Source organism: Agelaius phoeniceus, chromosome 2 (assembly GCF_051311805.1).
Source record: "Agelaius phoeniceus isolate bAgePho1 chromosome 2, bAgePho1.hap1, whole genome shotgun sequence".
Lineage (NCBI taxonomy): Eukaryota > Metazoa > Chordata > Aves > Passeriformes > Icteridae > Agelaius > Agelaius phoeniceus.
Window position 1 is genome coordinate 69,164,151 of NC_135266.1, and position 13,593 is coordinate 69,177,743.

General features: G+C 35.5%; 1 protein-coding gene across 3 annotated transcripts in view; it reads right to left on the reverse strand.

The window, feature by feature from the left end:
* Positions 1–13,593, reverse strand: part of PDS5B (PDS5 cohesin associated factor B) — a 101,529-nt gene that overhangs the window by 72,754 nt on the left and 15,182 nt on the right. For all 3 annotated transcript variants that reach the window (XM_077173803.1, XM_077173804.1, XM_054627851.2), the window contains exons 2-5: positions 8,657–8,782; positions 5,159–5,362; positions 504–590; positions 308–405 (exon numbers count right to left, since the gene is read on the reverse strand). In XM_077173803.1, the coding sequence (XP_077029918.1) occupies positions 308–405; positions 504–590; positions 5,159–5,362; positions 8,657–8,764 (497 nt within the window). In that variant the 5' untranslated portion in view covers positions 8,765–8,782. The remainder of the gene's footprint in view (positions 1–307; positions 406–503; positions 591–5,158; positions 5,363–8,656; positions 8,783–13,593) is intronic.

Sequence of the window (13,593 nt, forward strand, 5' to 3'; positions counted from 1 at the left end):
CTAGAGTCTGCTACTTTTTGAATCATGTTTTCACAGCAATAATCCTCCAAATTCCTTAGAATTGCATACTACAGCATTCAATTCCAATAACAGAATAAAATAAATGCAGTAAATGACAACTAAAGCTAAGTTTCTTAGGAAAAAAAAGATGATGTGCAGTGTGTCTTGTCTCATTAAAACAGAAAAAACTGACAGTTCTGCTACCTTTAGTTAAACTAAATTACAAAACTCATTATGCTAAAAGTTAGAACTCGCTGACCTCAATCATGCAGTAATATACTGTGAAATCTGAGGTGAAAATACTCACTTTATTACTGAAAACAGCGTTCTATACAGCTGTGTAAAAATCTCATTGCTGTCCTCTAATTCAAAGCATATGTTATAAGACTTGACCCAAGCAATGTTCTGTGTTGGAACAGGAAAAAATAAAAGGAGTAGTTAACACAAGATTAAATTGAAAGATTATGTTTAACAATTATTATAAAATAAGTTATGAAGCTTACCTCAAGCAAATAAAAGTATCGATTAAACTGGGGGCTTTTCGTATCTTCTAAACCTTTAAGTTGCCTTGTTATGAACATAAATATATCCTGAAAAGAAAGAAGTGCTAGTTAATCAATAAACTGCAATTAAACCTTCAATGTATAATAATTATCTTTTAAAATTACTTGTATTATTTAGTCACTACAAAATACAGAGCAATGACAGACATTATTTCACTACCAAAAAGAAGATCATGTACAAAAACATCATGGAAAATGTCAAGGAGTAATTTAAAAATACTTCATATTTCTTTAAAGGGTTGAGAAAGTAACCTTTTCCTAAGGAAACAAATGTTTTTCATTTCCAAAAGAAAGCATTCAACTTGACAAACACAGCTGCAACTGTCTGGCTGCAGAAGTCAAGAGATTATTATTCATCAGGACAATGAATTTAATATTTTTACTTCATATTACAATCAGTTTCAAAAGAAGGAGAGAATAGCAGTAGGCAGCTACATCTTTCCTAAGAGATGTTATTACATGTTCACTCTGTATTGTTTGTGCATTTCTCAGTCATCAAGATACTGACGTAGATAATATCTCTTGCAAAAACTAATAAACCAAGTTCCTCCTGCTTCCTCTATCAACTTTCACCACCAGAAGACTCCTTCAGAAAAAGTCTCACACAGTAAATTGAAGCAGGTTACAAGGAACAAATAATCAATTATTGACTAAATAGAAACACACAGGAAGGTATCTCCTTAAATTCTTTCTTCACATTCAGATAATTAACAGATTAATGTAGTTGTGAATTTCCAGCTAAAACAACTATAAAATCAAAATATTAGAATTAAATCAAAATATTTAGAAATAAGTATCACCAGAAACACTCTTCACAGCCTCAACTATATCTATGTTTCATCTAACAACCTAGGTGTAAATGAAATATATTCCAAAAGGTAAAAAGCTGCCAAAATAAATAGAATAGAGCCTTACTGTTAATCCTGAAAATCCATCTGAGAAATAGTCTATAAGGCGTTTCTGTAACACTTTCAAAATGACCATTTCTCCTAACCCCCCAAGAATAATACACAGATAAAAGACAAGAATATGGTTTCTTTTTTCCCAACACTATAACCACAGAATCCAGCCTTAATCATTAAGCTGAGCACTTACTGTGGATCTAGGTAAAATCAAGAATTAGATTACATGTGACATCACCAACTCCTGGAAAAACAGCACAGCAAAACACTGTTCAGAGCTACAGCTACATTTACATTTTAATTTGGTTTGAAACTGATTTTTAAGAGTTAAGGATGATGAAAAGGATCATTGTCTGGTTCACACTTCAGGATCCTTTACAGAGCACACCATCTAGACTCTTCAGCTAAAATTAAACCAAAACCCTCAAAGGACACATCTAATGGTCTCCAACCACTCAGAAGCATTCAGTTCCCATGCAAAAGCTCATCTGAAGAATCCCTCCTTTAAAAATCAGCGCCTGAACACTAGCAGGCCATCAGTCCCCACCCAAAAGGAAAGCTGTCTTATGGAAAACACTGGTTCTGTAAAATTTAGAAGACATACAAACTGAGTCCCAGGGGAGAATAAGAATGAACTGAAGAAGAAAGGAAGCACATGACAGACTGACCAATGCCAAACATAAAAACTTCTTAATCTTAGAACCCATGCTCTGTGTTAATTACTTTGTGGTAAACTTGACTTGTAGAGGTAAATCACAATCTGTTAATTTAACCAAGTATCTCAGCTTTTATCCTACAGCTTAGTATGCAATACTTATCTGCTGAATGTGATTCAAAGATCCTACTAACTTTCCAAAAGAAAGTTCTCATCATTGTGCTGCATATAACTACAGACATTGATGAATAGGATACATGCACAGTAAGTCCAACACCTGAATGCTTCAAATAACAGCATGGTTTGAAAAAGTATGCATTTACTCCTAAACTATTTTTTCCTCTTCATATTTAAAGACAGCAACACAGACTAAACTCAGAAGTACTCACTAATTTTTAATATCTCATGTACTATGACCAAACATTTTTCCCTTTTTTTAAGCACATTGTTCCCTCTTTTAAGCACACACAACATACCACTTGAACATGCATTTATAAATTCAAAACACAGGCTAAAATAAACTTTGGCTGCAGCCAAAAAATTACAATAATTTCACAACTGGACAATAGGTTTTCACATAAGACTGCATAAAGCAAGTCTACACTAGAATCCAGATTTCAAAAACGAAAGTGCTCACACTTCAACTTCAGGGATATTTTTTGGTTTTGTTTTGGGGCTTTTTTGTTTGTTTTGGGGTTTTTGTTTTGGTTTGGCTTTTTTGTTTGTTTTGTGGATTGCTGTCGTGATGCCAATTAACTGCATAACGGCTTCAGCAATCATCAGAGTCGTGGCTCTCACCAGAGAACACCTTCAGATAACTGAAGTTCTGCTACCCTTTTACCCTTTTTTAAATCTATGTTTCAGCAGAGACAAGTAGACAGTCCTTCTGTTTAAGTAATTTTCAACTGACACATATAAATAATTAGATTATCTTCCCACCAGAAGATTAGATTTGGGCTCTAAGCTTTACACGGACTGAGGAGGGCTCAAATTTAAAAGTTTTGAGATCCCAGCAGAGCAAACCTACTCCAGCTCGGTTTTTATTCTGCTCATGGCATTTTCCATCCCTGTTATCAACTCTCTTTCAATGGTCAGCAAGGAATGTAAGATTTACACTGATGATACACATAAAAGAGGAAAACCTGAGATTCTTATCTCTTTCCTCAGCATCCCATTTGCACAATATCTAAGTTAAAAAGACATCCACTGAGTCTGAAGCAATGGCAAAAACTTAAGATTTAAGTCTTTTCCTCTCAAGAAATATAGCCTTTTTAGCACTCCCCTTTCCCATTTTTAACTTTGGTGTTACCCATACAAGAAAGACTCAGCTGCAGTATGGATTTGATATTAAATACTGGGTAAAAATAGTGCCAAGATATAACCCAAGAGGAAGCATTCTTCCTCTTACCTCTGTCATAAAGTGGACGGAACTCTTCGACATTTCTATCAGAGCTTGTCCTGCAACCACAAAAGCTGAGTTCAGAAGAAATGGGTTTGCAAGAAACCTACCCCAGCAGCCCTAGGCCAAGGTCCCTATTGTTTGTCTTGTCTTTATTTCAAATATGTTTAAAGAACTGCATCAAGAAACTGAATTCTGAAATCCACACAGATTACAGAACTCAATGCTGGCAATGGAAGTCCCTCATCCATTCCAAGTTCTGTCCCAGCAATGTTTGTAGTATTCTGATACTTCAGGTATGAGATCAGTACTGTAAACCTTCCAATATTGTACACTACGAAATCTGAAGCTTAGTAGCATTTGGTCGATCAACTACTCTAAGGAGGAACTTAAGTTAGCCCAACTCAGAAAGATAAATTAAAGCTCTAAGCCTAACAAGCAAATGAAAACATATACTAAAAACTGAAATAGCAATCAGGATACCTGAAAACCAGACTTAAATAGAGCACAGTAGAGAAAGCTAATATTCATCTCCAGTTGAAGATGGTGCAGTCGATAAGTAGAGGAAGTAGATGTTGTACCTCTGATTACACACTAATTCAGAATTAAGAAAACAGAACTAAGAAAAATCCTTAGATATCTCTCCAGTATGTCTGTTAACAAAAGATGTACTACAGCAGCTGGAACTGCACTGTTTCCCTAATTAGGAAGCACTGCTGGCACAACCACTAGATGAGAAATTGAGTGATTTCCTCTTAAGTGATAATAGATAGACCATCCACCACAACCACCTTTTTATCCTACTGTGGAATAAACAAAGACCAAACCAAACTAAACAAAAAAGACCACACACATTTCTAAATCAGGGAGACAAAAAAGCACACATTTTTCAGTGTTACTTTCACCTGGTTTTTCGTAGATTTCCCCCAAAACTCAAGTTAACTCAGTTCATCACTTGAGATTCTGACTGCACAAGGGAAACAGTTTGATTTTTAGAGTTGGGAACTAAGTTAGAATTCTACTTTAAAAAGTAAAAGAACCCATAAAATAATATAAAATTTATTTCTTTCTGGAACAAATTAGTCAGATCTGTACTTCCTTTTCAAATCTGACATTTCTCTATCAACCATCTCCATCTAGTGGGATCAGTGATGTCTGTAATTGCAGAATTTCCCAAGCCACATCAAATATCATTTAATTCTGTACAAAAGTACTTTATCTTTGTTTCAATAGAGCCTTTACCAATAAATATACAAGTACCTGCCTCTTGGTAGTTTAATTGGAGATGCAGGGGTATTTCCCCAAGTGAAGTTATTAGCTATCTTGCAAGAGATTGTGATAAAAGCTATACATATAATCAATATTTCGAAGTAAACTAACCTACAAATCCCAAAAACAGTTCAATAAAATAATTATTTTCAATACAAATCCAAAACTCTGCAAGTTACTGGAATACGTACTATATAGCCCTTTATGTCATGGACAACTGACTTGACCAATCCCATCCTAAAATCAAGTGAAAATCTTGAACTGTTTAGGCTGAACCAGAAATAAAAGGAGGCAAAAAGCAGTCATGACCAATTGTATTAATCACTGAGTGTAAAAACCTGCTGTGGAAAAAGAGATTAATTTTATTTACCTTCAGTTTATCCGGTGAAGTGTATGGAGCTTCAGGGGCATAAATTCTGAAAATATCAGCAAGACAACACGCTACCAACAAACGCACATCCTTATCAGGATGTTTGAGGAAAAAATCTGAAGCAAGATGTAAAGCAAGATTTAGGTAGAGCTCCTTTTCTTCTTCAGAGTCCTGGTCCATATCCATGAAAGTTTTCACAACCATCTAAATAGACAGACACATATTAGTACATAAAATTAAATGCTTCATGTAACAGAATCCTTACTAAAAGTTATTTTTCTGGTCTTCTGCAACTTCTGTCAGAAGCATTATTAGCTATGCTGTAGTACTTACTCAAGCAACCAGTGTTTTCATTTTTCAGGGCACAGGAAATACCTGGCCAAGTCCTCTATCAACGAAACCAACACACAGCCTCAGCAGAAATACTGAAAGCCTAGTTGTAGACTTCCCAAATCTTTTTGAGAAACCATATAATCAAGTTTGACAATTGAAGAAGTGCAACAGGATTCACTGTTACAGCTTGTTACTGTTACTTAAAAATAGACTGTTACTTTAAAATTCAGACAATGGCAAAACTTGATTAAAAATATTTGTTTCTCTCTCAGTGACAATTTTTTCTTCCTATTCTCTTTCAGTTTCAGGTTTTGGCCTATTATGGCTCTGAGGAAAATTCTATTCCCTGTGCTGTCCAGAAGCAGAGCCCACACTTTCAACAAATGGATATATAAATCCAGGCAGCTGAGCAGCAAGGGTGTTGTCCAACAAGACTAAAACGACCACTAGGATTAGGAGGATCCAGTTACTGAAGTCATGGAACAAAAAAAAGAGTCTGGTACACCAAATATTTAACATGCTGAATAAAACAAAAGCAGAAAAAGCTATATTTAGTAACTGTTAGTTGGTGAGTATTCTTATATTTGAAAAACTTTCTGAAGGAGAGAAATTTATTGACAAAACAAAGTAATTCCTTATCTGACTCACAGAGGCAGAGTTATTTTAAAGAGTTCAGCTCTTGTAAAATTAACAAAATTATACTAAAGCCTTAATTACACAAGCCTGAGAATTAAAGCCAAAACTCCCATCTACTTCTTCAGTGCAAGAAGAGATGTTATTCAAAGAATAATAATGTAAAGTCCCAGAATCCTATAACACTGCAAAATACTTTACTTTGCTATAGTTTGTTGTTTGGTTGGGTTTTTTTCCCCCTTCAAAAGATTTACTATAACTGGTCAGGGAGTAAGAAAGCCCAACTCAAAAAAATTCCAAACTTCTGCATAATTAGGATCACAGAAGCTGTGAAGTTTTCAAACATATGAAAATCCTTTACAAAAAGGCATAGAAGATCAGCAGTTTAGGCAGACACAACTTCCATTGCAAGAAAAAAAATGTCCTCCCCAGTCAGGCACAAGACCTGAAGTGCACTGGTGCCCTTATACACTAATTAATTTACAAGTCAGAACTGTTTTCATTTCCAGGAAAAGTAGTTTTTTCATACTTCTTGCAACAAGTATGGGTTTTTTCTACTCTGGAAATGAACCTTTCATGTTTTTTCCCTGATAACATGAACATCTGTACAAGTCAGGACAACAAAGATCAGTCATCCTGTCTGCAGAGCACTCCATCATAGTGTTTAAGGAAAAACAAAGGACAACAAGCTAGTTGTCCTAGCATGGTTTTCCAGATTCCTGCAAAGCAATAAGTTAGAGGACTCCAGAGCCTGAAATCGCACCCAGCCCACCACAATTGATACTCCTAGAGCTTCATCTTCCAGATGTGGCACATATTTCTTAACCCATTCAATTTTTACTACATCATTCCACAGAAACAAGCTTTGGAATTTACTGGTATGAAACTGACAGAAAAGTGCATTATTAGACTGCTGGTCTAAAAGTAATATTTCATTAGATGATGACTTGGCTCTTGTGTATTAAAAAAATGTGGAAAAATGCTTTTCTCACACTATTCATCATTTCCAAGAGTTTATCACCTTCTTTCTGTCTTCAGTGCTAGTTGACAACTGTCACCATTTAGTTTCTATCTCATTTTGAAATCTATTATAAACTTCAAGAGGGCATCAATTCAAAATGCATCAAATGTCCAATGTAAGTTATGCTAATACAGAAATTCACTCTGCATATTTTCCATTTTATTCTCAGATTTCTCAATAATTTGCATTTATATTAATATATCATTATCAACAAACAGCAGAATGTCTGCTTGTGCACAGAAGAGTGCTTTTTCCATAATAATTGCATGAATTTGGCAGTCAGAGAAATCAAGAGGCTAATAGTTCACTTATTTATCAACTACTTTTCTTTAGCACCTGCAACTGTGTTTATACTGAAGTTTTGTACACTTGTGGTGTAGCATGGAACATCCAACCTCTTATAAAAGAAATACTTCAGTTTTTTCCCTGCCTGAGCACCAATGAATTCACTGCCAGAATAAACAACTAACAAGAAACACAAGACATCTTACAAGATCCTCTTATTCTGCAAGACAGATCAAGATGACAGAAGGGACTAGACATTCAAGGCCAAAAATGAAATTAAGCTACAGGAGAAAAAGGATTAGTAAGAAGTGTGGTGCTGCATTTCCACAAGCTGAAAAAAATATGCAAGTGCTAACAAAGAATTCCTTCTCTTAGGAATAGTTACTGGGGGGAAGACAAGAAGCAACCCTCATGGTTTGGGATTTTATTGGTTTTTGTTAATTTACCCATAGTTCCAACTGACTTAAAACTACTTCTTCAGAAAACTCCAAATTAAGCTCTTTCATCTGTTAGAATACTTAAGGTTCCCATCCCACATCTGTTCCCTCCTGTTTCACAGGGTAAGCCCAAGCTGTAGGCACTCCTCCTGCACAATACAGGCCTGCCTTTTTGTGAGAGTACAAAGGTAGATGCAGAACTGTAGTAACAAAATTAGCCCCCAAATCTATCCAACTTTCCTGAATGCTTAGGCCAGATAAAATGGTCAAGAAATTCAAGACAGAAATACATCAAAGACTGTAAGTGTAGTCAAAGTATGTATACTAAAGTATAACAAAAATTACGTTCATCATGATACAGGCTAAAACAACGAGTATAAGGTTTTTATAAACAAACCAAAGAGCATGAAGGCATAAAATGAATGTATTGAGAGGTATAGAAATTATTTCCAAAATTATTACTCTCTTTTAGAGAGGAGAATACTGGAAAACAAAGTGAAAGTACTGACTTAGCATAGTAGTGGAAATAAAATTTGAGCAGCATTTTAAATTAAGGCAGCTCATTTCTATTTGTGATTTTTAAATGCATTTAAACCTTTTTTGAACAAGCCATTTCAAGAAAGTGGTAGAAGAGAAGGCACAAAAGCAAACAATTTTCTCCTTCTATGCATAGAAAAGGTAAAGCCCAAAGGGGAAAAAAAACCATTCCAGATATAAAATACAGTAATAGGATTACTGAACATCTTTTACAAGAAACTTTAATCTGCAAGCAATTAGTTGCTTACTAACCTTTAGCCTTCTCACCATCTCTTCTTTAGATATTTTATCAGAGATTTCTTTGACTCCTGGAGGATATGTGATTTTTCCATCATTGGCTCTCGTCTTTGAATGAGCCATGATTTCACGGTTTTAAAACTGTGGAAAGAAATTAATAAGACAATGCTGTTTAACTAGTTCATGCTTAACCATATCTGTCCCACTTTGACAAACAAAATCCAACTAGAAATATACCAACAAACCCGTACAAACACAAAAAAGGACAAAATATTTTGATTGGTTTCAGTAATCTATACTGTGGGAGACAGCAACAGTTTTGATATGCAGGTAGATTGTCCTATGACACAAAGCTTCCAAGAAGTACACATCAGGAAAAAGCTAAAACTCCTCATTTCAGAATGTCATTGATCTTTATACTAACAAGACGCAACCAAGAACCTTACTGTATTGTATGATCTGTTTCCATCTCTTGGTAATAATAAATCCTAGGTAGCTTGGGTGTTCAGACATCTGAAGTGGACTTTGCGTTCATTTTTACTCTTTTGGAAAATGCAATTTTCCAAAATGCCTAAACACCAGTGCTGTTAATTGTTACACATCACCAGTTCTAATTCCCCAATACTACCAGGCAAGCAGCAAATAGAGAATGAAAAATACAAGTCTTTCCTCTATGCCGTTAAAGCCAAGTTTTCAAGTGAAAGACTGCAGATAAGCAATGGTATCTTCTTCCTAAATTCTAACTAGGAACACAACTCAGTTACTTGGTTTCTCAGTCCCTTTAAACTGATGCAAATGAAAACTACCATGTAATCCACTCTAAGTTATGCAGAGTTTCATTGCTTTAGAGAAGGAAGCTGAAGTGAAATCTTTACTTACATAAAAGCAATCAATACAAAAGACGGTGAAAAAATCTAGATGGCATGTGTGGGAACAATCAGGATCTTAGAAAAAGACTGTACCAGGGCAGTTACAAATGAAGAACGTAACAAAAGAAACAAATTTCTTTGTCATTGTCTTGATATTTTTATTTCTTTAGCTAAAAGCATGATCCACTTCTAGCAGTCATGGCTGTTCTGAACTGTGAATTCCAAGTATCAGGATTTGTATTCTTCAGTTCATATTTCATGAAAACAATCAAAGTTACAGATTTTGCTTCATCTTCATCTAATCTTTTACCAAACAAAAAGTTAGCATTGGCTTTTTTTTTTTTTTGGCAAAGAACACATACAGCACAAGAAATTTTATTTTTGTAAATAGGGAAAACATGAATAGAACAAACATCAGATTTCATTCAACAGGCATGATATGCAATGTACTTCAACAGATAGATGAAAGTCAACTCAGTTTCTGTCATCTTCTCTGCCCCTACATGCACCCAGCAGCGGAGCAGTGCCACATGCTTGCAGTTGTAGTAAAAATTGACAGTGACGAAGCTGGGAGGAAACAAAGTAACTTTTTCAAATACTAAAATATGATGCCACTTTTATCCCCATTATATTTCTTTAACACACTGCAATGACAAGCCCATGTCAAGTCTAGGACTCCTCAAAAGCACATAGAAATTGTAATAAAGTTCACTCTTCTTGCCATATGACACAGATATTACACTCTACCTTTCAGATGGGAAGATGTTATATATTACACCTAAATTCATTCTAACAGCTCATCACAGCAGAAGGAAGCCTTGCTTGCCTGAATATGAGAATGCATAAAAGCATCAGATGCTTTGTTGGACCAATCAAACTCACCAACTCAAAAAACAAGCCTAATTGTTTTTGAAAAGCGTGTGACAAGCATCAAAGCTAACTCAAGGGAAAGAACAGGAACTAAGGGAACTGGGGAACAAAACTCCATTTTCCAGTGGTGGATAGCTGTCACATCAGATCAAATGCAGTGGAAACTTGATTAGAACATGATGATGTAGTCCCATTTGGAGCACATTTTGAAATAATTCAAAGACTGAAACTCATACGTTACAGTCAAGTTCAACTGTGCAGCCAATATGTCCAATGGCCATGCAACCAAGCTTTTAAGCTTCAGTGGCATCCAAGGTCTGCATGAAACTGAACATTTGTATTGTGTTTATGTGGCAAGGTTTTGGTAGTGGGGGAGGCTGAAGGCAGAGCCCCTGTGGGAAGAGACATGGGGCTGCTCCTATAATAAACAGAGCCAGCTCCAGACAGCTCCAAAATGGACTCATCCCTTGCCAAAGTTGAGCCATCAGTGATGCTGGCAGTGCCTCTGTGATAATGCATTTAAGAACTGACAAAAAATGCTGCATAGCAGTTACTAGGAAGAAAAGTGTGAAAAACCTGCAGCCACCAAGGTTAGTGAAGAATGAAAACAATCACCCTGTAATTATCTTGACCCATGAGCATTTTTCTTATTTCCTTCTCTGTTCCATTAAGCAAGAAGAGTGAGAGAGCAGCAGTGTTAGCACCTAACAGCCAGCCAAGGTTACAGACAGGGATGTACACAGCTTACCCCTCTCAGAGGTACAGAAAAAAAATAAACAGGACTTCATTTTCTAGAGAATTAATACACCTAGTCTTACAGGATCAAAAATAATTCTAAAAAGGTTCTAAGAAATAGAACATAAAGGATAAAGAATTATAAAGCTTCTAATACTGAGAGAAACAAAAACATTCAAAAGAAACAGCAGAAAACAAAACATATCATTCAAAAAAAATTTCAATGCTAAGCAAACTTGCACAACAGTTATAACTTCAATTACCTAAGTAAAACTTCATTACATTCTACTGCTAGAAGTTCCTGTTCTTCTGGACTGCCAATAAAACTGTGCATACCTAGCTTTATCAAAATAATCTGTGTTGAACACTCAATAGAATCTAGGATTTTATTTGGGAGCGGGGGTGGGGTGGGGGGGAAGGTGTTTTGGTAACTCTAACCAAATGCAAGTCTCTGTGATTTCACATTAGATATATCAGCTGTTTCAGTGAACTTCTGTCATGGAAAAAGAAGACAGTAGCAGCTAAGAACAACAGCCTCAAGGCCAGCTGTATGTACAACATGTTGAAAATGAAAATCCATAAGCCAGTGATGTGATATTCAATGACTGAATTTCAAAAAGCTTTTAAAATTCATTTTTATAGATTCAGTGTATTGCAAAAGAAAACAGTCTGAGATGACAAGCATTTTGAAAGAAGGAAATTCTTTCAAAGCATCTTTGAGATTCAACAGACTCAGCTGACAGCTTCTATTATTTTTTTTAACAAATGGTATTTTAGAAGTTCTCCACCATGTTTTCAAAAATCCAGTACTACACAATGAGAAGGGAAAGAGCACAAGTCTTACAAGAAGAGGCTGAGGGAGCTGTGGTTGTTTAGCTTGGAGAAGAGGAGACTCAGGTATGAACCTTACTGCTCTAAAAAACTACCTGAAAAAAGGTGTGGTGATGTGGGGATTGGTCTTTTCTTCCAGGTAATCTATGACAACACAAGAGGAAATGGCCTTAAATGGCACTAGGGAAGGTTTAGATTTGACATTAGGAAAAATTTCTTCACCAGAAGAGTGGTCAGGCATTGAAACAGGCATTCCAGGGAAGTTGTAGAATCACCATCCCTGGCAGTGTTCAAAAGGTAGGTGGATGTAGCACTTGGGGACATGGTTTAGTGGAGAACACAATGGCTCTGGGTTAACAGTTGGACTCAATGATCTTAGAGGTCTTTTCCAACCTTAATGATGCTATGAAAAAGGGAAATGTTCACATGAATGCCTTTTTTAAGGCAAGAAAACAATTCAGACCATGAAATGCTTTGCACAATGCAGAATCCCAGCATATAAACTAAACTTCAACATCTGCCCTGTTTCTGCTGTTATATGAGGATAAAGAAGGGAGACAGATGTCACAAGAAACTTGAACAAATATATAACAAATTCCAGTCCTAACAAATAGGAATAAAAATCATGATTCAATCAGACTTTGGTTTTTTTAGTTATGTTAAACAGTACTGTAAGCTAAGACTTCAAAAACTATGAAGAAAATAAATATATTTTAAGCTAATAAAGCATTTAAGATACAAGCCCTACTCTTTGTACGCATGGAGATGATACAGTAGTATTTAAGATGTCCTGCAACTGCCTGCGTCAACACAGAAGCACCGCTGCAATTGTAATTTCTCAAAGACCTAAAGTCAGGAACCAAGGGCCAGTCTTTAAAAGTATATTGAAAAATAGTATGTATAAAATAGTGTGACAAATTAAAAACTAAGTTATAAGGGAGGTGAGGTGGAAGAAACTACTACAGACAAAAGAAAGAAAGATGACAAAACATATAACCTTTGCACAATGACAACAGGAAAACTAAAGCACGGAAAAAAACCCAAAAGCCGAAGTTACATTTCTTGGACATTAGATGAGGATGGATTAAAAAGTCATTCAACTCTTGTGACAAAAATCACAAGATCATATTTAATGTAAAATTATGACTATCAGCCAGACCACAAATGGGAACAATCAATTAATCTGAACAGAGTTAATTAGTAGTAAGTACCACTGCCAAAATTGGTCAAGCTCAAATAAATACACTACACATGAGTTCTGTACATAAGTCTGTAGCATCCAACAGCTACTCAGTTCCAGCAAAGTCTACTGGCCATTATATTACTAAAACATTCATAGATGTTTTCTATATAGCAGATAACTTTATGAATAGCTTAACTTCACATACACTACTTGCTCAATACTTTAAAATACTGACTGTGATTATGCAAATAAAACATGGATTGATATCTTGCATATTCAGTATCTATGCAAATATACTTCATAGGTCAATAAATATCATTAGAGGATGTTAAGTCAATGATCTACTGGAGGACTTAAACCACACTCCATTTAATTGTATTTTGTTTGGTTGACAGTTTACATTGCCTATGGTGATTTAATTAACTGTGCTAATCATTAAACAAACTGTGCCTTAACACACATGA